The 25,919-nt window shown below is 36.3% G+C and overlaps 1 protein-coding gene across 2 annotated transcripts in view; it reads right to left on the reverse strand.

Annotated features, from left to right (window-relative positions):
* Positions 1 to 4,879: 4,879 nt before the first annotated feature.
* ACADM (acyl-CoA dehydrogenase medium chain) overlaps positions 4,880 to 25,919 on the reverse strand; it is a 30,575-nt gene continuing 9,535 nt past the window's right edge. For both annotated transcript variants that reach the window (XM_025417963.3, XM_035717864.2), the window contains exons 7-12: positions 18,354 to 18,484; positions 16,147 to 16,255; positions 11,707 to 11,847; positions 10,993 to 11,088; positions 6,842 to 7,090; positions 4,880 to 5,895 (exon numbers count right to left, since the gene is read on the reverse strand). In XM_025417963.3, coding sequence (XP_025273748.3) covers positions 5,824 to 5,895; positions 6,842 to 7,090; positions 10,993 to 11,088; positions 11,707 to 11,847; positions 16,147 to 16,255; positions 18,354 to 18,484 — 798 coding nt within the window. In that variant the 3' untranslated portion in view covers positions 4,880 to 5,823. The remainder of the gene's footprint in view (positions 5,896 to 6,841; positions 7,091 to 10,992; positions 11,089 to 11,706; positions 11,848 to 16,146; positions 16,256 to 18,353; positions 18,485 to 25,919) is intronic.

Consider the following 25,919-nt stretch of genomic DNA (forward strand, 5'->3'; position numbering starts at 1 on the left):
TAGGTTGTATATTTGAGACTTTTCTTGTTTCTTGAGGTAGGCTTTATATCACAATGTACTTCTCTCCTAGAACTGCCTTTGCTGCATACCAAAGGTTTTGAACCGTCGTGTTTTCATTTTCGTTTGCTTCCATGTATTTTTAAATTTCTTCTTTAATTTCCTGGTTGACCTATTCATTCTTTAGTAGGATGTTTTTAACCTCCATGTATTTGTGGTCTTTCCAAGTTATTTCCTGTGGTTGACTTCAAGTTTCATAGTGTTGTGGTCTGAAAATATGCAGGGTATGACCTCAATCCTTTTGTACTTGTTGAAGGCTGATTTGTGATCTAGCACGTGATCTATTCTGGAGAATGTCCCATATGCACTTGGAAAGAATGTGTATTCTATTGCTTTAGGATGAAATATTCTATGTACACATTACCTTAAGTCCTTCTGGTCCAGTGTGTCATTCAAAGCCATTGTTTCCTTTTTGATGTTTTTGCCTAGAAGATCTGTCTATTGCTATAAGTGAGGTGTGAAAGTCCCCTACTATTAATGTATTATCAATGAGTTTTTTTGTTATTGTCTATTATCTAGATATCTATCATCTATCATCTATCTAGATCGATAATAGACAATATATTTATATAATTGGGTGCTCCCGTTGGGTGCCTCTTTACAATTGTTAGATCTTTTTGATATATTGACTCATTATGATATAGTGTCCGTCTGCATTGCTTGTTATAGTCTTTGGTTTAAAATCTAGTTTGTCGGGGATCCCTGGGTGGCTTGGTGGTCTAGTGCCTGCTTTCAGCCCAGGGCGTGATTCTGGAGTCCCAGGATCGAGTCCCACATCGGGCTCCCTGCATGGAGCCTGCTTCTCCCTCTGCCTGTGTCTCTGCCTCTGTCTCTCATGAATAAAAAAAATAAAAAAAAAATAAAATCTAGTTTTTCTAATTTAAATATGGCTGCTCTAGCTTTCTTTTGATGTCCATTTACATGATAAATGTTTCTCCATCTGCTTACTTTCAATCTGCAGGTGTCTTTCGGTCTAAAATGAGTCTGTTGTAGGCTGCATTTAGATGGGTCTTGTTTTTTTTATCTTGTGATATCCTATTTGAAGCATTTAGTCAACTTATATTCAGAGTGATTATTGATTGATAGGAGTTTAGTGCCATTGTGCTACCTATAAAGTTGGGGTTTCTGGTGGTGTTCTCTGTTCCTTTCTTATCTTTGTTACTTTTAGTCTTTTTTCCTCAAAGAGTCCCTTTTAATATTTCTTGCAGGGCTGGTTTAGTGGTCATGAACTTCTCTAGTTTTTGTCTGTCTGGAAAACTATTTATCTTTCTATTCTGAATGACAGCCTTGCTGGATAAAGTATTATTGACTGCATAATTTTTTTCCATTCAGCACTTTGAATACATCCTGCCATTCTCTTCTGGCCTGCCAAGTTCTGTGGACAGATCTGCTGTGTGCCTACTCTGTCTTCCCTTGAAGGTTAGGGGTTTCTTTTCCCTTTCTGCTTTCAGGATTGTTTCCTCGTCTATGCATTGTGTGAAGCTGTCTATATGTCTCAGTGATGGCTGCCTTTTGTTGCACTTAATGGAGCTCTCTCTGCTTCTTGGATATCTGTTTCCTTCCCCATATTGGGGAAGTTTTCAACTATAACTTGCTCAAATAAATCTTTTGGCCCATTTTCTCTCTCTCCTTCTTCTGGGACCCCTATGATAGGAATGTTATGCTTTAAGAAGTTGCTGAGTTTCCTAAGTCAACATTTGTGATCCAATACCTTTCTTTCCCTCTTCTTTTTGGCTTCATTATTTTCCATAATTTTATCTTCTATATTACTAATTCATTCATCCTTGTCATTGCCTCCAGTTGGTTATGCATGCTGATTATAGAACTTTTTGTTTCAGTCTATTTTTTAATTCTTTTATCTCTGCATTAAGGGATTCTCTAGCATCTTGCTTTCCTCAAGCCCTGCTAGTACCCTTGAAATTGTTGTTTTAAATTCTGGTTCAGGCACCTTACTTCTATCTGTATTGATTAAATCTCTAGCTGTGACTTCTTTCTGTTCTATCTTTTGGAGTGAATTCCTGTGTCTTTTTTTTAGGTCACTGTTTTTGTGTTTAAGAATGTGTGCTAGGCTATTGTGTTTTGGTTGTTCCTCCCCTCAGGTCGGTCCTCTGCAAAAGCTAGATCCTATTTCTCCTAGACCTAGCTGAAGCTATGCAGCATTCTATGATCATCAGTAGACTTGTACACATGAGGGGTTTGTGCTGGTCTCCTAGGGCAGGGGCCTGCATGGCCAATTGTCAGGTAGACTTGTTTTAGGGGAGATGCACCTGCAGGATGCAGGGGAGCAGGGCTTGGTGTGAGTGGCTCCAGCCTCCACTGCGGGGTGCTGTGTTGCTCATTGAAGTTGGTCGGTGCTGATGAGTGGGGATGAGAGGGTGGGGTAGGCACTCTTCCCCAGAGTCTGTGCCTTCTACCTTCGGGAATCCCTCACAGAAGAGCAAATAATCACTTGTGTCCCCCCAGCTTCCACCAAATCCCTGCCTTCAATCTGTGTCCAAGCTGATAGGTGGCACAGTAGTCCTATGTTTTATCTCAAGTGTGCAGCTGGCTTTCAAAACTCCAAATTTTGGGTGGTGTGGGCCCACCGTGGTCCTCTGGCGGAGGGCCGCAGTGCACTGTGGCTGGTGCTGGCTTGTCTTGGAAAACAGCGGCATGACCATATGGCAGCTCAGAGTTTATGGTAATTCACAGCAAAAAGCCAGCACCAAGGTTTGCTGTCCCCAGCCAGGGTTTTTGTTCCTGTGCTAGTGAATAGGGCAACACATTGGCGCCACCAGTTTTTTGTCCCCCGAGAGGCTGTGCCACTCCAAGAAGGGGAACTGTTTCTCCCTGTGCAACCCGGGGATCCTCGGGCCACGTTGCCCACTCCCAGGTCTGCACCTTCCCTCCTCACCAGAGCACCACTCAGCCCACCAGGGACGATGCTGGCGATGGCCTAGACTTCTAAAACTTCAGACTTCGAGCTCTGCTTCTTTAAAAACTTGCAATAGCCAGCCTCTCTCATTTTCCCAGTCAGTGGTTTTGGGGAAGAGTTTTTCTCATGCAGTTCCCTATGTGCTGCTTTCACTCTTTCCATGATTAGGGCTCCTTCCCCTCCAGTTCTTTTCTCCCCCAAATCAACTCTGCAGCTCCTGCCTTCCATGAGGTGGCCATTTTTCTATGTGTGGATGTGCAGTTTGCTCTCTTGGTCCTCATTACTTGGGTGTTTAGAACGATCGGATACTTACCTAGCAGTGTTCGAGGGACGAGGCAAATTTCGGGTCTCCATTCTCCTCCAGCATCTAAACTCCCATCTGTGTGATACTCAATTTATCTTTTTTTTTTTTAATTTTTTTTTGTGATACTCAATTTAATTAGGAAGTCTCTAAAACTCCTTACCGATCTCTAGCTGTGCCATTAAAGTACAATTTCATAATTAAGCACGAAAAGGAAGTCTTTTAAATATATTTTGTAAAAGATTAGATTTTTTGTTTTAAGATTTTATTTATTTGACAGAAAAGAGAGAGAGAGCATGAGCAGGAGGGATGACAGGCAGACAGAGGGAGAAGCAGGCTCCCAGCTGAGCAGGGAACCTGACGCAGGGCTCAATTTCAGGACCTGAGCTGAAGGCAGATTCCTGACTGAGCCACCCAGGTGCCCCTAGGTTTTCATCTTCTTAAATGTAGCAAAAGAAGAAATGTATTTGGCCTTTGTCCCCAGTCCCTGGCTCTGAGCTCCTCAAACCCCTGGAATTTTCCGAGTGTCTGTTGTTATTTATAACCAAACCTTTCCAGAGATGATATGAGTTAATGCCAATGAGGTGACTTAGGGGTGGGGCCCCTAGTTGGGAATTTAGGATGGGGCTGATGACCAAAGACTAAGTATTTAGGTGGTGGTGTTACAGACTGAACGGTGTTCCCACAAAATTCGGTGGTTGAAGTCTTAATCTTTCCCCATGTGACTGTATTTGGATATGGGCTGAGAGAGAGATGATTATGGTTAAATGAGGTCATAAAGGTAGGGCCCTAATCTAATAAGACTGGTGTTCTTATATGAAGAGAAAAACACCAGAGCTTTCTCTCTTCCTACGTATGTGCACAGACGAGAGCCATGTGAGAACACAGTGAGAAGCTGGAACTCTACAACCCAGGAAGAGACCTCACCAGAAACCAACCTAGACAGCACCTTGATCTTGGACTTCTAGCCTCCAGAACTGTAAGAAACTAAATTTCTGTTTAAGTCACCCAGCCTGCAACATTTTGCTATGGCAGCTATAGCCCACTAATACAGGTGGAAACTCTCAGCTCCATACTTGACCTCTAAGAAGGAGATAAGGGCTGAAGACCCTCCATAAAAACTCTTGAATACGAAGAGGTCCAGGAGTTTCCAAATTGGAAAACACACTGAGGTACTAGGAGGGTGGTGCATTGGGAGGAGGTATGAAAACTCAGTGTCTTCCCCTATACCTCACCCTATACATCTATCTCTTCCATTGGTTGTTCTTCAGTGTGTCCTTTATAAGCCAGTAAAGTATGTCAAGTGTTTCTCCTGAGTTCTGTGCACCATTCTAGCAAATTATTGAATCTAAGGGTGGGTCATGGGAATACCCAAATCTGTAGCCCAATTAGACAGAAATGTAGATAGCCTGGGGACCCAGGACTTGTGACTGGTACCTGAAGTGAGTGTAGTCTGGCAGGACTGAGCCCTGAAGCTAACTATCTATTTGGAGTTTGCATCAGAATAGGACTGAATTATAGAAGATTCCCAGTTGGTGTCAGCAACACCATGTAGCATAACATATTTTAGCAGTATCTGATGTTAACTATTACAAAGAGACATCAAATTCACAAACTTTCTTACATTATTTAATATTTATATCTTTTGAGATGCCCATAATACCATCTGGTGAAACATGAGCGGGTAACTTTATGCAGTTCAAAATCAGAACAGGACTTTTTTTCAACACAGTAAATATATCAAGCATACATTATTACACAAAGTAATGAAACTTCCTGAGAGAATACAGATATATGAATAAGCACTCAACAATTTTATTTGTTTCTTTCCATAATGTATGCATGTGAAATGAGATTGTATACAATAGACCAAAGCCTACCCAGGTACCAGGAATCATATAAAAATATTTTAAGGCAAATTTTATGAACTTATTTCTAAATAAGGCAAGTGAAATGTAGATTCGGAATTAAACAAGATTTTCAATAACTTCTGGTCATTGTATGGTGAGAATATGAACATTAAATTTTTTACTATTACAAAACTGAAAATGAATGCTTCCCAAATTGTAGCAAAATGAACTCCCCTAATTAATTCCACCAAGTCTAAAAAGACACTAATAAGTTATTTAATGGCATCCAAATCCTATAATGCTTTCTCAATGTAAATTTTGGAACATTCTGAATACTTTTATAAGCCCACTTTTCAAAAATGTCCTTGGAAAAATACTGAAATCCAAAGAACTTCTGTTACTTTAAGTGGTTAACATAAGAAAATAAATGTACTTTTCTAGGTTAATACAATACAAGTACAATAGTACTAAAGATAACACATAATTTTAATGAAACCAAATCTTTTTGAGAAAAAGTAAGTCATAAAGTTAAACAAAAGTGGAAAACTGATACTAGAATCAACTGCATAGATTTAGTTTGAGTGCTTATTTTAAAGTTTTACCAGAAAAAAAATCTTAAAGCTCTTTCTCTTCTTCCAAGATTAAAACAGTAGATTGTATTCTAATAATTCAGCATTAATCACATTTCTATAGCCATCTCTTTATTTTTTATACCTGCCAATGTGTTCACGGGCTATAATAAGTCTTTGAATTTGTGCCGTTCCTTCATAAATCTGCAAGAGAAAAGGATACATATAGGTGAAATATCTTTAGTACATAAATACTTTGATTACTAAATATTTTGGACAGTACTATAAACCCCATTGCAATAACAAATTGAATCAAACCACATATGGGGTCTGTAATCTATAGAGATTCCGAAACCTGATTTTGTGAAGCCCATGAAAATATATTCTCTAAAGATTAAATTATAAAATGTCATTTACCAAAATTTTGGGAGAGTCTTAAAAACATTCCTAGTAGCCAGCCCTTACTTCCAGTTTAAACCTCTAACCCTAGCAATTTGTTATATATAGTTTTCTCAGATGAACTTCTATCAAATGATTAATACCACTTTATCACGGTCTCTTCATGTTGTTTTACTCCCAAATATGCTTTCAGTTAATTCAATAGTTGTCAAGCAAGAATAAAAATAATTTATCTTAAATGATACACATACTTTCAGGAGAGCAAAGGGTGGATTACGATTAGCTAGGATGTTAAGACTCAAAGATGGGTGATCCAGACACATATGTACATGTCTGTACCATTTACTTTTAGCCTATTCTCTCTTAAGGCATATACTTAAAGGTAACATTCTTCAGTGTTAATTAGTTTTAAAAACTTCAGTTTACAGCCATCTATGATAGTTCATTATTTTTAAAAAAGATTTTATTTATTTAAGAGTATGTTAGTGGGAGGGGCAAAGGGAGAGGGAGAAAGAGAATCCCAATGTGGGGCTCGATCCCACGACCATGATCTGAGCTGAAATCAAGAGTCAGACACTTTTTTTTATTTATTATTTTTTTTTAAGAGTCAGACACTTAACTGACTGACCCACCCAGGTGCTCCATGATAGTTTATTATTTTTAATGGCATAAAATCCCTAAATAATCAGAAATTTGTCATCCATGAGTATTCGTTTACCTAAAAAACAACAAAAATCATTTTTAACCTTACCTGATAGATTTTAGCATCCCTCATTAGTTTTTCTACAGGATATTCTGTATTAAATCCATTGCCTCCAAAAACCTGCACAGCATCAGTAGCTAACTGATTTGCAATATCTGCAGCATATGCCTTTGCTATAGAGGCAAAGTAGGTGTTTCGGCGACCAGTATCAACTTCCCAAGCTGCTCTCTGGTAACTCATTCTAGCTAGTTCAACTTTCATTGCCATTTCAGCCAGCAAAAATGATATTCCTTGGTGCTAGAATTAAAAAGGAAAAAAATTAAGGGTATCTATCCAGTAAGTTTTTCTCCTGGAACTTTTTTTTTTTTAACTTTAAAACTAATTCTGACTTAAAAAGTTATACTCCGCTTCCTCCAATGTTAACATATTACATAACAATAGTATAATGATCAAGAATAGGACATTACCACAGTATTACCAACTAAACCATAGACTTTATTCAAATTTGGCCAAGTTTTCAACTAATGTCCTTTTTCTGTTCAAAGATCCCATCCAAGATTTCAACTGTTACTGAAATAACAGGCTGTTAGGATTCCTCAGTTTCTCCTTATCTGTCATGACCTCGACACTTCTGAAGAATAGGAAGTGGTTATTTTTTTTGTAGAATGTCCCTCAAGTTGGATTTATTTGATGCTTTCTCTGAGCCGGAATGAAGTTAAGCATTTTTGGCAAAAATACCATAAGAATTTTATGTATCCTCCTGGGTATCTGCTGAGACCTTTTCTTTTTTTAAAAAATGTATGTACATATGTATGTATTTTAAAGTAAACTTTATACCCAACGTGGGGCTTGAACTCACAACCTCAAGATTAAGAGTCACATTCTCTACTAAGTCAGCCAGATGCTCCTGTGAGGACTATTTAAATAAAAGATGCTTCTTACCCTCCCTTTAGAAGTTCATCATCCAAGAGGAGACATAAGACAAACACCTTCAATAAAAGACAGTAAGTCTTCTATCAGTTGTATGGCCAAAATGTTATATGATAGAAATATGTTTGCCATCCATTGCTAAGTGAAAAATTCAAATATATAGTGTGATTATAGCTTTGGAAAAATTTATGCATAGAAAATAATAATACAGAGCAAAATGGTCACTGTAATTATCTCTGGACAATGGGATCATGTAGTAGTTTTATTACTTAATTTTGCTTATACTGTATCATAAATTATTCTACAATGAACATGGAATGGAACATATGCTTTTTAAAAATAATACACATTAAAAGAAAGCCTATAGGCATTCAGAAACAAGAATACTAAAATTATTAAAAAGATGATTTGTTGTGGGCAACATCAAAATGGGTTTTGAAGACTAAGAGGTTATAAAAACCACACAAATTATGACTATATACAGACTAATATGTACCAAAGGTCACATAAAACAAAAAACTGAGCTGTTCAATTTCATATATTTACCGTAGAGATGGTAAAGCACACTCGACTTTAGAATGACAAGTTGCTTGAGATTAGCATGGTAATTGAGTCTTAAGGAGAGGCAATTATTAACCAATATAATTAATCCCTATATGGAGCAAGGAGAGTAATATCCTCCTGTATTTCTTCCTGCCTGATTATGCCCATTATTTTAAGCCAATGATTCTTTCAAGTTGTTTTTAGTTTTCACTCTATTTTTTGAATAGGTAATAGAACCACCAGTTTGAAGCTCAAACTTTCCTCCTTCTATCATCCCTGCCCTCCCCAATGCCACTTAATTCCCCCTTAATTCCTGGAGGTAACCAAGTTAACTGTTTTTCATCTTCTCAGAGATGTTGTATATACAGATAAGCAAATACATTTACAGTCTTTCCCTTTTTTACATATATGGTGGTCTACTACGTTGCTGGTTCTCATTTTGCTTTGCTTATAAATAAATCTGATGCTTTCTATAGTGGTTCCGTATAAAGGAACTTCTTTATACTTTTTTTATAGCTGTAAAATATTCCACTGTATGGATGATCAACATTTTGGTTGTTTCTACATTTGGTTGTTTCTACACAATGCTGAAACAAGCTATAGATAGGTCATATTGCACATATGGGAGTAAACCAGAAAGATACATATGAAATACCAGTACAGAATAACCACTGCATACTGGCCCTTTTTCTGATACGTCATCGCAAATATCTTCTCCCATTCTGTAGGCTGCCTTTTAGTTTTGTTGACTGTTTCCTTTACTGTGCGGAAGAAGCTTTTTATCTTGATGAAGCCCCAATAGTTCATTTTTGCTTTTGTTTCCCTTGCCTTCACAGATGTGTCTTGCAAGAAGTTGCTGTGGCCAGCAATTGTACTACTTGGTATTTACCCCAATGATACAGACGTAGTGAAATGACAGGACACCTGCACCCCAATGTTCATAGCAGCAATGTCCAATAGCCAAACTGTTGGCATTTGTGGAAGGAGCCACAATGTCCTTCGACAGATGAACGGATAAAGAACATGTGGTATATATACACAATGGAATATTACTCAGCATCAGAAAAGATGAATACCTAACATTTACATCAACATGGATAGAACTCGAGGGTATTACGCTGAGTGAAATAAGTCAGTCGGAGAAAGACCATTATCATATAGTTTTAATATATGAAATATAAGAAATAGTGAAAGGGACTCTAAGGGAAGAGGGAGAACTAAGTGGTGAAAAATTAGAGAGGAAGATAAACCATAAGGGACTCTTAATTCTGAGAAACAAATACAAAGTTGTAGAAGGGGAGGTGGGTGGGTAGATGAGGTAACTACTAGGTGATGGGCATTCAGGAGGGCACATGACGAGATGAGCACTGGGTGTTATACTATATGCCGGCAAATTGAATTTAAATAAAGCATTAAAAAAAAAAAAAGAATAACCACTGCAGTGTGGGGCAAAAGATAGGTACTTTTGATATATATATTTCCAAAATGTGGTTCATAAGTTATATCGAATTATAGTCCCACTGGTAATAAACAGAAGCACTTATATCACCACAGCTTGGGCAACCTGGTATAAGATGCCTATGTTTCTCTTGTGAGATTTTGATGAAAAAAATCCCAATGTGTCTCATTTAGTTTCTTTTTAGCCCATGCTTTGAGAAATCCTGTTCTAACATAGCTCAGAATCCTGTAATGTCTCTGGCCCACCCGTGACAGTTTCTCCTTTTGGTTTCTGTCTATAGCTCTCATTTAGGGACCTAATTTTTCTTACACTGCTCTACAGTATTTCTCAATATTTGTCTTAAGATTTGTATCCTATTTCCAAAGTAAAGTTAAAGATTCCTGAGTACAGAGGCTATGCCAAACTTCTTTTCTATTCCTGGAAATAACACATGTAGTGTGTAAAAAGACAGACTCTAAGTGACTACCTGGGTTCAAATCTTGGTTCCATTACGTATTAGGTAGACCTAATGTTTTACATGCAATAAATATAAATAAATAAATCTCCACAGTACTGTGAAGATTAAATAAGTTAACACATGTAAAACCCTGAGAGCAGTGTCTGGAACAGAGAAAGCATCCGATTATTAGTATTTTAATATAGTAGGTAGGTGTTCAGTTACTATTTGTTGAATGGATGCAAGAGTTCACAATGGAAACGTATTTAAATGCCAGGAGTATAAGGGTTACCAAAACAGGAATTCACAGCCTGTACGGTGCTTACATTCAAATGGGACAGTAAGGAGAGACAAGAACCAAACACATACATGATGTAATGCTGAGCGGTGTTAGAAACTATGGAAAAAAACCCAAGTGGGATTAGTATATAGAATGTTGGAGGTGTTATTTTACATTGAGTGACTAAGGGAGATTCATTAGTGAAATGAATGAGGAAGTGGCTATTGTGGGGGCAGGGGAGAAAAGGTAAAAACAGCAAAAGGCCAGCGTGGCTGACAGAAGTCCGCAGTAAAGACTCTGGATTTTAGGGATGCCTGGGGGGCTCAGTGATTGTGCGTCTCCCTTCGGCCCAGGGCGTGATCCTCGAGTCTCGGGATCAAGTCCCGCATCGGGCCCCCTGCATGGAGCCTGCTTCTCCCTCTGCCTGTGTCTCTGCCTCTCTCTCTGCGTGTCTCTCATGAATATATAAAAAAAATCTTTATAAAAAAAAAAAGACTCTGGATTATAGTCTGAGTGTGATTTGAACATAACAAATACAGTCTTAAAATTACCTCTACAAGCAGCTTTCCAAAAGTCTTCCTCTCCAGGGCGTATTTGGTAGCTTCATCCAAAGCTCTCTGTCCTAGTCCCACAGCACCAGCTGCGACCTAGTATTTTAACATTTTACAAAGCATAAATTCATGCTGTTTTTAAAACACAGTACAATGACTATTTGCCTAAAATTCTAAGTTAAGGATTATACAAAGAGAAGGAATTTGTTGCCAATTCCTTCAGGCAACAAAAGAAGGGGTGGGGGAGAACAAACATTTAAATTTATATTTTTTATGAATTAAAGGCATTTGTGAGGCACAGGATCATAGCCTAGAGAGTAGACACTTCTTCCGTTTAACAAGGGAAAGCTTCTTAGGGGAAATATTCCTAATGAGTAAAGGAAGAGGAAATGAGCACATATCAGCAGGAATGATTAAGTATGGACTGCCTCTCTGTAAATCTAGCAGTGACTACAGTAATTTTTGTATTTGCTAAAATAATTTCTGTAACAGTCAGCAAGCCAGCTGAAGAATTCTAAAAAATAAAGAATAATGACAGTATCTCTCCATCTTTAATAAAAGAAGTAGATATTAAAAAGGGAATACACACACACACACACATGCAAAAAGAAAGAAACACATACCAAATATTCCATGTCAAAATAAAAATAAAACTACTCAATGTAATAAAATAAAAAATCCTATAAGGATTGTCAAGTCACTGATATTACTTACTGGAGGTCTGGTTTTGTCAAAAGCTCCCATAGCAATTTTGAAACCAGCTCCCTCACCAATTAAAACATTTTCTTTAGGCACTTTCACATCCTCAAAGACAATTCCTCTTGTATCTGAACATCGCTGACCCATATTTAGTTCCTAATAAGGAAAACAATATATGTTAAGGAACACGTTTTGAGCTAAGATGAGGTTTTGCTTTAACCGTTTTAGGATTTTTTGCAATTACCTAAAACGGGTTGACAATCAATGGCTTCTAATGCCCGTTTTGTAAAAAGAAAATTTTATTAGAATAGAGTCAATACCTATTTGTTTACGTATCATCTATGGCAACTTTCTTGTTACAATAGCAGAACATTAGTTATGGGACAGTAACTTTGTGGCCCTCAAAACCTGAAAATATTTATAATCTGGATCTTTAGGAAAAAGGTTGGTCAAATCCTAGTCTAAAACAATGTTTCACAAACTTTGAATCCAAAACTAGTCTAATGGTCTACATGTACGTAATACACTACAACGACAAATTTCATGTCTGAAGACTACCTTTTTTTACTATGAATGTCAGCTTAATGGAGCTAGCAAAGTAATGTACCAACTCTTTCTTAAATTTCAGCACCCCCAAATTTCCTTGTGCCCCTTTTAATTCCCTTTACTCCCAACCTGAAGCAACCAATGATCTAACTTCTGCCCGTGTAATTTTTCCTTTTCTAGAATGTCATGTAAGTAGAATGACAACAGTAAGTGCCTTCTATGTCTAACTTTTCACTTAGCAGAGCGCTTTTGAGATCTACCTATGTTGCTGCCACTCAGTAATTTATTTCTTTTATTGCTGAGGAGTATTTCACTATGTGAGTGTACCATATATCCACTATTTATTCACCATTGATAGACATTCCTCTTTCACTCCAGTTTTTAGCAATTCTATAAAGTCACTATAAACATTTGTGCATACCCCTTTGTCTTTCATTTCTCTTGGATAAGTACCTAGGAGTGCTGGGTATGTGGTTAAGTGCATATTTAATTTTATAAGGAATTTCCAAAGTAGCTATATTCCTTCAACTTTTTATTTTGAAAAATTTCAAACCAACAGAAGAGCTGTAAGAGTAATATAACAAATACCTACATATGCTTTACTTCAATTCACCAATTATCATTTTGTCACATTTGTGAGTGTAACTATTAGTACTATTTGCTGAATTATTTGAGAGGAAGTTGCAGATACAGTGACTCTTCTTAAGGAAAACAATTTTAATCTCTTTTAATGAACTGTGAGAAGCAGAGGAAATGGGAACACAGAGCTGTAAGCAAACTCTTTAATTTGCTTAGTTTAATATTAATAGTCTGCTTCTAGGCTCAAAGAAATGGTAACAATAGAATATATAGTTTTACCAAGAAAGAAACCAACATCTCTTTTTTTGGTCTGTAAGTCAATAAACTCTAGTGCCTTAGACCCTCACTCAATATAATGAGAAAACACTGTTTACAAAAATGCTTTACTCTAACCTGTTTCCCAGACTCACCCCAAACACTAGAACATTTTTCTAAAGATTTATTTTAAAAAGTGAGCCTGTGCTTGTGTGAGCAGGGAGAGAGGGAGAGAGAGAATCCCCAGCAGACTCCCCACTGAGCTTGGAGCTGGTGGGACTCAATCCCACAATCCTGAGATCATGATGGACCCTGAGATCATGACCTGAGATGAAACCAAGAGTCTGACGCTCAACTGACTGAGGCACCCAGACACCCTCAAGCTCTAAATTATTGTAAACAAAAATATTTCCCGTACTCCTGTCAAGCCAGATGACTTCTAAAACACAAAACAATTTTAAAAATATCAAAATTTCACAAATTTGTCAAACGCTCATATATTTCAAATACAGATTCAAAAAAGTTTAAATATATACAATATAATTATCTGTCTCTCTCAGTAGAAAGTAAGCTCCCCAAGGGCAGGAATTTTTGTCTGTTTTGATCCATATGGTATCCCCAATACCAGAATAGTACCTAGTGTATGGGATGAACTCAATAATAAATATTTATTGAATCAGAAATATTTTTTAAGTGAGAAATTGAGAAAAAAGAGACTAGAAATACCATGATAAAATCACAAATGGGTTTACTACTGAAAAAAGTATAAGCTTTTAGGTCCTTCATATTTTCTAGAAATGGCCATAAATTTGGCCCTAAGTTTTCTAGCAACCATCCCTAAAAAGGAAATATGAATAAATATAAATGAAAGCAAACAAGGGCACTCAGTGGCTCAGTAGTTGAGCGTTTGCCTCAGGCTGAGATCGTGATCCCCAGGGTCCTGGGATCTAGTCCCACATCGGGCTCCCTATGGGAAGCCTGCTTCTCCCTCTATCTCTATGTCTCTCATGAATAAATAAATAAGATCTTTAAAAGTAAATTAAAAAAATTTGCTTGGAAGAAGTATATCCATTCTTACAACTTATATTTTTTTATATATACCAACCTTACTAGAATTTCACTGATTAAGTAGTCTACCTTTAATATCTATATTGGGTAAGTCCCTAGGACACTTTAGTAACGATCTCAACTCTCCCTATACGTATGTAACACTGCGTAACTAATCTACTTGGATCTCACTTTTACATTCAGTAAACACACTGAAATAATGTGTATATCTTCCACCTTTAATACTCAATAACCTAAAAGAGAAGTAACCCTGCTTACATACTCTAGTAAATGCTTCCATTTTCAAGAGGCTTGAGTAAAACAGATTCTGATGGCTTTTAATAAAATAGGATCATATGAATCACATGACTGGTTTAGAAGTTTGCATACATTTGTTAATTCATTTTTTTTAAATCTTTCACACCCTGGGCTGAAGGTGGCGCTAAACCGCTGCGCCACCAGGGCTGCCCACATTTGTCAATTCAAATTAGCATTTCCAGGTCAGGTTATGCCACCCTTAGTCTAGTTATCTCACATCTCACCAGATAATCTGTCTCATTCTCCATCTGGGAGGAAGAAAATACAGTCATAGCCTTCAGTAACTCTTAAGAAACTTCCATATTTCTCCTTTCCCTTCATTTTTCTTTTTTAAAGATTTTTATTTATTTATTCATGAGAGCCACAGAGAGGGAGAAGCAGAGACACAGGCAGAAGGAGAAACAAGCCCATGCAGGGAGCCCGAAGTGGGACCTGATCCCGGGTCTCCAGGATCAGGCCCTGAGCCGGAAGGCAGACACTCAACCGCGGAGCCACCCAGGTGTCCCATCTCCTTTTCCTTCAGTATAGACATCATTTGGTCATTAATAGGTATTTTTAAAAATTCATTTTGCAAATAAGAGTTTTACAGTTGTGAAATTGAGTTTCCTCTTCCTATTCTCAGTTATAATCTTAATCCTATTTCCTTTGCTCTCACTAGAATGACTTCATTTCCTTCTTTGATTTAAATTTTAAACTCTTCTCTTTAGTCTACTTTAAATACTACTGCTAAATTATCTTCACACATTCAAATTACAACTATTCTCAAATTTGTTACCTTTTCTTATTTAAATAAAATTTCTCACCTTCCCACATTCAAGGCACTTTACCATTTCCATACTTTCCCCAGGCACAGATTTTTCTCTTAGCTTTGTTATCGGATCTGGGGTATTATTTTAATCAGTACAAAGGGCATAATGCCAGTTATCCTACCTGAAAGGCTACTGTGAGGAAGGAAAAAGAGTGGAAAAGTCTTCTGAAATATCTAAAACTCTATTATTGGGGAGGCCACATAAATGACAGTTTCATTGATTTCTGTTTCATTATCCCTCAATTCAAATCAGCATTTCCAGGTCAAGTTATGCCACCCTTAGTCTATTAACAGGTGTTATTAGCATTCTTTATAGTCTGGTACCATGAATGAACAGCCCCTTTTTCAAATAATGAATCAGAAGGATTATTCTCAATAAAATCTTCAACTTAAAAAACAGACTATTTCACCTGATAACATCAAAACATAGCTCTATTTTTAGGGACAGGTTATAGAGGTGATGGGGATTAAGGAATGCACTTGTCCTTGGGACGCCTGGGTCGCTCCAGGCATGATCCTGGGGTTCCGGGATCGAGTCCCACATCGGGCTCCCTGCATGGAGCCTGCTTCTCCCTCTGCCTTTGTCTCTGCCTCTCTCTCTCTCTCTCTGTGTTTCTCATGAATAAATAAAATCTAAAAAAAAAAAGGAATGCACTTTTCCTGATGAGCACATGAGCAGAGTGATGTGTGGAAGTACTGCATCACCGTATTGTACACCTGAAACTAAAAACACTGTATGTTAACTGGAATTAAAATAAAAACTTAAAAAAGAAAAAAAGTTTTATTTTTATACTTACTACAAATAAAATGTTTTTTCAATAACAGAAACTGGAACAGTAATTTTGAAATGTGTACTTAAAATAGTTTTTGAGGCCTTAATCACTGATAAACATACACTTTACCTTTCTTCCAATCTGCACTCCTGGGGTATCTGCTTCCACAATAAATCCAGTGAAGGCTTTACCAGCAGGAGTCTTTGGATCAGGATCAGAACGAGCCAATAAGAAATACCTAATATATATATATATATATATAATATAGACATGATGACAAAGATAATGACATCAAAAGGTAAAACATGGTGATGGCTATCCCATTTTGCAGGTGAGGAAATGAACGATCGGAGAGGCTCAAGAGCTTGCCCAAGTCGCATACTTAGGATACGGCGGAGCTAGTGTTTTAGCCCAGGTCAACTTCTTAACTAATATGGTCTTTAACTGCTGGTTAGTAGTAGTTGTTAAGTAAACATTCCTTGTATCAAGATTACACAACATAAAAGGAAAGGATGTGCCATTGGAAATGACAATTGTTCTTTCCCAAAACTAACTGGATTCTTTAAGGGATAAGTTATCTGAAAAAGGACAACAATTAGGGCTGCCTGTGAAAGGAATAATGTATGAGACAAAGGCCCCTATATTCTACATACTGTCCTCTTTCTGCAGTAAAATTAGTGTTTTTTTTTTTTGTTATAGCTAGATTATTATGAATATTTGCTAGGTTTTCACTCCAGAATTTTTCCCAGAGAGATTTTTAAATGAAACATGAGATATGCAAAAACATCTAAATGGAACCCATGTTCTAAGTAGCCTGATACAGGAGGAGTTTTTAAAAATTCCTTAAGCAATTTATTTTCTATTCTTAACACTAATAAATTGTCATTCACTCTATAATCTTACTTGACAATAGTAAAAAAAATAGTAAAAACTGTTTTCTAGTTTCATGTTACCTAATTTGTCTTACTACATGTGGAGTTATGCTTAACGAGTTCTTAAAATCATGAAAACTCCTAATTGCACTGTTCGATTTCTCTCAACTTGTTAAATTTTAATAGTTCCTTCATTTTTCTCTTACTTTCTGATATTATTACTTAAAGATATGATCTAGCCCTCCTTAATACTAGACAGTCATAAAGGGGTTGCTAGGTATGTTTAAAATATACAATTTCCAGGTAGGCTCAATCTCAGAAATAATACTTTACTTGCCAGAAAAACTGGACTGCAGAGCACACAAATGGATATGGAATCAGAATTTTTGCAGACAATGAAAGATAGCCCATGCAGTTCATCATCCAATCACCAGACAGTCCTTATTACTTATATGATGAGTACATATATTATTTTCCATGACAACTTAACACACGTTGGACAGCACTGTCGTTGGAAAGCTTAACCTTATGCTGAACTATAGTCTACATTTTTCTAACTTTGACCCGTTAATTCTGAACTGGCTTCCTGATGCAAAGGTACAAGCCTGCTCTTCTGTGTGACTTTTTTCAAAACTTTCAAAATTCTTCCAAAATAACCAAACTTAATTCCTTTACTCTTCACAGGCCTCCAGACTCTTTCTAATGAAGGATACTTACTTGTTTCTGAATTTATTCCATTTTGTCAATGCATGTCTTAGAACTATTACGATTCTTCCTCCATTTGTGCTATTATCATTTCAGCAAGAAATTACAGTAGCTTCTTAAAGACAATACGTCACCCGGTTGATTACTGCTGAATCTACAGGTATCCCTTTTATTTTCTCCATCTTTTTTTCTACAAATGATGGTATATATGGATTCTTCAACATTTTACATTCATGAAGGTTATTTTATGGTCCTTTGTCAAACTTCATGTCATTATTTTGGGATTTATATCTAACGGTTTGGACCTTTAGATTTTACTAAAATAATATTCTGTCTTTTTTCTAAAAGATAATCTGAGTTTTAAGACTGTCTTGGCTTATTGTTTAGACTCAGAGCAGTGTACTCTACCAAGAGTTTTCCTTTTTCCTCAGTCTTTGGAGAACAGTTCTAAGCAGGTGCTGGTCTGAGGATATAGACAGCAGAGACAGTGAGCCAAGTAGTGGAGCTCTGGCTTTCCTAATCACATTCAACCACAGCAAGTGTTTTTGTTCTATTTTCTTTTACAAATTAGACTTCTGAAGATTCAGTCTGAAGAAATAATTCAGAGCTTAATAAGTTTCTAAAAATAACTATTTATGATCTCTCATGCACATTCCAGTTCCATGAATAGAACTTACCTTAAGTCTGGTGCTTTAACAAAGGAGAGAAGGAGATGAAATAATTAACAAGCACGACACAGAGATGTTTTAAACAACATACCAATTAGCTTTTCCTCCATTGGTTATCCACATCTTCTGACCATTAATAATATACTCATCTCCTTTCTTTTCTGCTTTGGTCTTTATACCAGCTACATCAGAGCCAGCTCCAGGTTCTGTTACACAGTAAGCCTTAAATATATGGAAACAATACAAATAATTTAAATTTTATTACTAAATTATGAATGTTTAGAACCAGGAATGTGTTTTATTTTTTAAGCCAGTATTTTAAATATTTTTAAGTATCTAAAAATAAAATGTTCTCAGAGAATCAAATAAACTGTTTAAATGTAGAAACATTAAATATATAAAACTAGATGTAGGGGGCACTTGGGTGGCTCAGTCGGTTAAGTGTCTGCCTTTGGCACAGACCATGATCCTGGGGTCCAGCCTCACATCCTCGTTGGGCTTTCCTGCTCACTGGGGAATCTGCTTCTCCCTCTCCCTCTGCCTCCTCCTCACTGCTCATGTTCTGTCTCTCTTTCTCAAATAAATAAAATCTTAAAAATAAATAAATAAAACTAGATGTAGGATATCAATAAACCATAGCAATTAAAATGTCAGCTATCTTCAACTAAGTAAAAATCATTCATAAGTTTATTTAGTATCTACTATGTACCAGGTTATGAACCAGCAGATGGAAAAAAAGCTAAAAGACATCCTACCTTCAAGAATTCCACAACAGTGGAGATGAATACTAACTATACTGTAATTATATATCTAAGTACTAAGGTCTTACACAATGATCTTGCAAAACTAGTTTAGCTTTAGGGTGTCAGGAAAAGCTTCCTGAAGGTGATGATCAAATCAAGTCTCAAAAAGGAAAAGGAATTCTTTGGGGATAAAGAAGGAATGTGTATTCCAGGCAGAGTAACATTTGCAAATGACACTGAGATAAATGTAAGGTTACATAGCAGTTGTAATTCCAAAGCAGCAGAGCTCCATAACGTGTAAACTGTATGCAAGGAAGGGATAAGATAGGAAATGAGTCTGGAAAGAAAGGGAGGAAATAAATGACAAATAACTCTTTTTTTTAAAAATTAAATTATTTTTTGAGAGAGAGCCTTCTTTTTTTTTATTTTTTTTAATTAAATTATTTTTGAGAGGGAGCCCAAGCACACAAATGAGGGAGGGGGCAGAGGGAAAAAATCTTAAGCAGGCTCCATGCTGAGCTGAGCTGGACACAGGGCTCGATTTCACAACCCTGAGATCATGACCTGAGCCAAAATCAAGAGTCAGAGGCTTAGCCAATTCAGCCACTCAGGCACCCCACCAAAGAACTCTTTATATCATGCTAAGAAGTTAAAATTTTATGTAGTAGAAAGTGGGGAGCTTCTTAAAGCCCTTAAACAGAGGAGTGACAAGATGTAAGCAGTGATGTATAAAGGGGGTGGTGGAAGGCAAAAGGTAGTTCATTCAAGTTTAATGAGTGACAGGCACTAATTGATAAAAAAGGCCTTAAAGATACAAGTTCCTTGTCCTTAAGGTACTCATAATCCAAGGAAGAGAGAAATCCTAACAGTTAATTTTAACTCAAAGTATTAAGGGTACATAGATACATTAGAAATGATTACTTGGGCCTGTAGGTAGGTGAGAGGTGATGAGTGGTGAAGAGGGAAAAGAGGAGGAATAAGTAAAACTTACTGGAAAAGATAAATGTTAAAGGATAAAGAGAGGCAAGCAGATCTAAGGCACAGAAGAATGCAACAACTGTTGTATAGGAGAAACTACTAGCAGTTCCATATTGGAATGTAAAGTGTGAAACAGCTCGTTTCATGGTTTTGAGTTGGGCGTGGAGCCTACTTAAAAAAAAAAAAAAAGAAAAAAGGGGGCAACTGTCTGGCTCAACCAGTTGAGCCTGCAACTCTTGATCCTGAGGTCTTGAGTTCAAGTTCCATGTTGAGCATGGAGCCTACTAAAAAAAAATAATAAAAGTGTGAAATTGAAAGCCATGGAAAGAGGCTAAAAAGGCAGGAAAGGACCTAGTGATGGAGGCTGATGTGTATGCCATGCTGAGAGAGTATACTTTTATGTACTCAACAAAAACACACTGAACACTTTCTATTGTGCAATGGAACCTCTTTAATGAATCAAATACATGGGTTTCAGGGGACTCCAGAATGCCCTAGGGCACACAGGTGAGGAGTATATGTATGTTTCTGGGCAAGTCAGATTCTAACATGGTTCACAAACTAAAAAACTATATAAGACATTACTGCTATTAATGAAATGGAATCACTGAATGTTTCTTTAAATACAGGAGTGTGATAGTTACACATTTACATTTTAGATAGTTTATTATTATGAAACTTTTATATAACAGGTGGATTTAAGGGGGACTACAAAAGACTGGAGTTAGGGACACCGATTAGGAGGCTTTGCAATAGCACAGGCAGGAAATAAAGAAACCTTAAACTAAGACAGAAGATGAGCAAAAATGGAGTTGAGAACTGTGGTGTGAAATCCATAGGACATGAAGACTAAACAGGATCTTGGGGAGCTAGAGAGGATGTTACGATGACTCAATTTTTTTTTTTTTTTTATTTTAGGCAACTTCCAATTGGGGATAACCTAGAAAAGAAGCAGTTCTAAAGAGTGGAGAGAAAATAATTTGGTTTGCAACACATTTAGTTTAAGCTATTTAAGTCTAAAGAAAACATGTCTTAATGGGCAAGTGCATAGAGAAGGGTAAAGCTAAAAGGAGAAGTCAGGGCTAAAATGGGAGTTAAAAGACTACCCAATGGGGATCCCTGGGTGGCGCAGCGGTTTGGCGCCTGCCTTTGGCCCAGGGCGCGATCCTGGAGACCCGGGATCGAATCCCACATCGGGCTCCCGGTGCATGGAGCCTGCTTCTCCCTCTGCCTGTGTCTCTGCCTCTCTCTCTCTCTGTAACTATCATAAATAAATTTAAAAAAATTAAAAAAAAAAAAAACAAAAAAAAAGACTACCCAATGAATATACTAAACCTTAATACCAGATGAGAAAAAGGTTACGTCATTTAAGTCAAGAGTAAGCTTTATATAATAAGTGAATAGTGGTAATGGTATAAGCTATGTTTACAAAAGTATAGAATCTAAAATAAGAGTGATGGAACTCTTACTCTATACGCATCGGTTCATGCTGGGGTACCAGATTGAGCTCTGTATTTCAGAGTGTGGTTACTCAGGTTATGGGACTTTACTGTATGAAGAAAAATGAAAAAGATTGGGGATAAATAGTTTAGAAAAGATAAGATCCACATGATAGCTATATTCAAATATTTCAAGGGCTATATAGCCAAGGGAGAGAATTTGAAATGATAGAACTACAGTGAAATCATTGAAACTTTTATTGAGTACCTACTATGGTGAGAAACGGCAAAGTTATAAAAGAAATGTCAGAACCTTTTTCTTCAGGGCCATGTAATCTAGCAGAGCTTTCTAATGGTCAGAGATGTTCCCAAATGGAGCTACTTGAGGAGGGTGTGACTCTCAAGCATGAAAACATGAGTTAGATGGCCTTTCGACAGGGGTGCTATAGAGGTGATTCAGGTGTCACATGAGTTAACTAGATTACTCTCCTATCTACTGATTTAAAGATATTTTTAGCATTATAACAACAAAAAAAGGTATTGTACAAATGAACTGTCTAGAAAAGATAACTCTGTAAAATTTTATTTTAACCACCTCAGGGAATTTTCTTTTCTGAAATACGCTATTAGACATTTCCTACTTTATAATTAGGTGAAGTGTTTGTTTTAATTTTTTTTAAAGATTTTTTTTTTTACTTGACAGAGAGAGAAAGAGACAGTGTGCACAAGCAGGGGGAGCAGGAGAGAAAGAGAGAAGTAGCCTCCGCCGAGCAGGGAGCCCAATGTGGGGCTCAATCCCAGGACTCTGGGATCATGACCCAACCCGAAGGCAGACGCTTAATCAACTGAGCCACTCGGGTGCCCCCTAAGCAAAGTTTTTAGAGCTGTTTCTATACAAGATGCCTTATCACAGATAGTTTCTCAGTTGGTCTTGTCTTCTTGTTTGTTTCCTAGTAATTAAAATTAGCATTATAAATGCTCTTTCAGCAGAAACCTTTTTTGCTTCCACTGCAGCTTGTTTTCTTCTTTATCACACCATACGTATTATATACAGTACTACTGTCGTTCATGTGTTTCTCCCTTACGCTGTATCAGAGCTTCCTGAGGGCAGGAATGAGATGTACTCCATTTGGTATCCCTAGTGCCTATCAGTGTTTAAGAAAACAATCAATGTTTCTGGCATTTGTCATCTTCGGTATTCTAACTAGTTTGACTTACAACATCTAAATGTTTCCATGCAAACTAGAAAATCAAGTAAATTAGTAACATTTTAATGCATAATCACTTATTTATGAATAATTTACTTATTTACATACCTCTATGCATAGTAAGTTAATACTTTGTGGGTGAGGATCTGAGAGTCTATCAGATTGTTAACTTCTTGTAAGAAGGATCTCAGTTTTATTCACTATTTTATTCCCTGGTACACAGTATTCAAATATTTGAAATAATGAGCATAGTATATACTAGTGATAATACCACCACTTTACATTTGTATAGTTTGTAAAGAAGCTCTCCATTATGTTCTAGTAAAAAAAATTTTTTGCCCTTATATCTAAAGTGATGTGAGATAGTTTATATAATACATGTTGTTTAAAAAATCAGGGTTAGGGATGCCTGGGTGGCTCAGTGGTTGAGCATCTGCCTTTGGCTCAGGGAATGATCCCTGAGTCCCAGGATCGAGTCCCACATCAGGCTCCCCACATGAAGCCTGCTTCTCCCTCTGCCTGTGTCTCTGCATCTCTCTCTCTCTCTCATGAATAAATACATAAAAATTTTAAAATAAAAATTAGGGTGAAGTGAAAATAAAGATAAAACCAGAAAAAAAAATATACAACACATGCTTTGAGGTTCAAATAATTAATACTGGACTGTAAAACTGGCTCTATGCTTTCAACTTATGCCTTCAACTTACCAAAACAAAAAAATAATAGTTATAAGTACAACTTATAGGTGTGAAGTGCCTATAAGCTCAAGTCTGGTATAGAACAGGCAGCTTACATATTGAATGAATGAATGAGTAACAGTTAAAGAGAAACAAAGTTTCTCCTGGTCATTAGGTAGGAGAGAAATTTGTTGGTGAAGAGGACACTATGTGATGATATTCTTTAGAAAAAAAATAAGCATTTTGCTTTACCTTTACTATATCCCTGTTAGCTATTATACTCCCTATTTTCAGAAGAGCTTTTAAAGGTAAGTGACTATGAGATCACACTGCTATCATATGGCTGAGCCAAGACTTGAAAGCTAGGATCAGTGTTGTTTCAGTTAATTCCAGCTACCTTGTAGCTCCACGGGAAAGGCATTGTTTTATGATAAGAGTTTTCTTCATCATTATTAGCCTTTTTACAGAGACTTTTTTTTTTTTAAGATTTTATTTATTTATTTATTCATGAGAGACAGAGAGAGAGAGAGAGAGACAGACACAGGCAGAGGCAGAGGGAGGAGCAGGCTCCATGCATGGAGACCAATGTGGGACTCGATCCCAGGTCTCCAGGATCAGGCCCTGGGCTGAAGGCAGCACTAAACCACTGAGCCACCAGGGCTGCCCAGACTTCGGGGTTTTAAGACCATGTTTAGACAAATAAGTATACTAAAGTCTTGCCCATAACAAGCTTGCCCAAAAACTCTAATGCTTGTTCCTGTCTGACACTGCATATATTTTAGGTATATATTTAAAAGATTTAGTTCAATTTTTAAAAAAGACATATGATTTCTAATGCGTTATTTTAATATTTTATATAATATATACACAAAAACATAATTAGTTTTGATTTTTGGAAACTTCTCTTGTATTACATAGTACTTTTTTTATTTATTTATTTTTATATTACATAGTATTAAAAAATAATTACAGTGCCCTTATTTATCTCCGTTCTCACTTCCTCAGCATACTTGAGGATGTATATCCAGAGTGTATCTGCATGATCAGGCAAGAGATCACATCTTACAAATATGCAATGACAGTGTGTCTGTACTGCAAAGTTAAATCTAACACCTTCTTTCTTTTTAAGATCAAGATCTGAGCTAAGATCAAGAGTGGACACTTAACCAACTGGGACAGTCAGGCGCCCCAAATCCGAAACCTTGTATCAACTTTTCGCAATAATTTTTACCATGAGATTATCTTTAAAAGCAAAAACCTAAGGAATTTAAGTATCTAACAATAGATAATAGTGAAATAATTTATTGCACAGTATTCCATTAGATAACATATTATGTAATAATATCATAATAAAATTTATTTTTTAAAATATTGCAGTATTTAAAAAAGTGTGTAAGAAAACGGTCATGTTACAAAAGATATAAAACTGCATATATAATATGACTCTGTTAAAAACACATTTATATGTATTAAAAAATCTGACAGTGTGGTTCATGCCCACCTAAGGTCACACACATACAAAATCTGACAGCAAAGGTAGTAAAACAGTTAGTAAAATCAGTTAACTTCATATCTGAGGGATTATATAGATGTTTTTACAATCAGAAAAATTAAAAATATCATTTTTTAAAAGTTTAAATAAAACATTATATGTAGTATGATTTTATAAGTATTTATTGGAGTTAAGTAAAACTGTAAATTAATCAAGACAAATATATCTATTGAATGTTTTCATTTTCATCCCTGACTTCATATTTTGGGTACATTTACTACTATTATGCACTAGAAGGGAGAAAATATATAGTAAACCTTTATTAATTCACAAGTTAGAATAACTTAGGGACTACAGTAAATTTATTTTTATATATACTGAAGGTACTGATAACACGAAACAGTCAAAAATGTTTAAAATACTTGAACTATTTTAAAAGACTTTTATCTTAGAAATACATACTTCGAAGCAATAATTATAGATATTCTTTTCAGTGCATTAAGGTAGGTTCTCCTAAGAATCTCTAAGCTAAAATTTTTTAGCCTATTTTCAGTATTATACAAGCTACAGGAAAACAATCTAAATGTGTCACATAATTCTTAGACAATATTGAGAATTAACCTACTAAACAAATTTGTTGAAAAGTGACCATTAACAAAGAAATCTATATAAATGTTTTTATTAAGCAGTTTGCCTAAAATTTCAGTACCTGAAATAAGAAATGTTATTTTTAACTATTACCTTCTATTTTTGCAGACCAATTTTCACAATTAGCTCAAAACTAACAATTTACTATATTTTGGTATCACAATCACACCCCAAATTGAAATCTGTTCAACTCATAAACAAAAGAAGTCAAAGTCTTTATGTAAAAACACTTTGAGAACATGTGTTTGTATATATTATAATTATCTTTTTTCCTTTTTTAAATAGGTTCCATGCCCAACATGGGACTTAAACTCATGACCCTGAGATCAAGAGTCACATGCTCTACTGACTGCCAGGCAGGAGCCCATATAAATATTTTTTTAAATCCAATTTAAACTTTTGTTGAGTAGTGCTCAGGAAATTAAATAAATAAATTCTATAAATATTCTTCCCAAGTCATTCAGTCATTCAA

This window comes from Canis lupus, chromosome 6 (genome assembly GCF_003254725.2).
Source record: "Canis lupus dingo isolate Sandy chromosome 6, ASM325472v2, whole genome shotgun sequence".
Taxonomy (NCBI): Eukaryota; Metazoa; Chordata; class Mammalia; order Carnivora; family Canidae; genus Canis; species Canis lupus.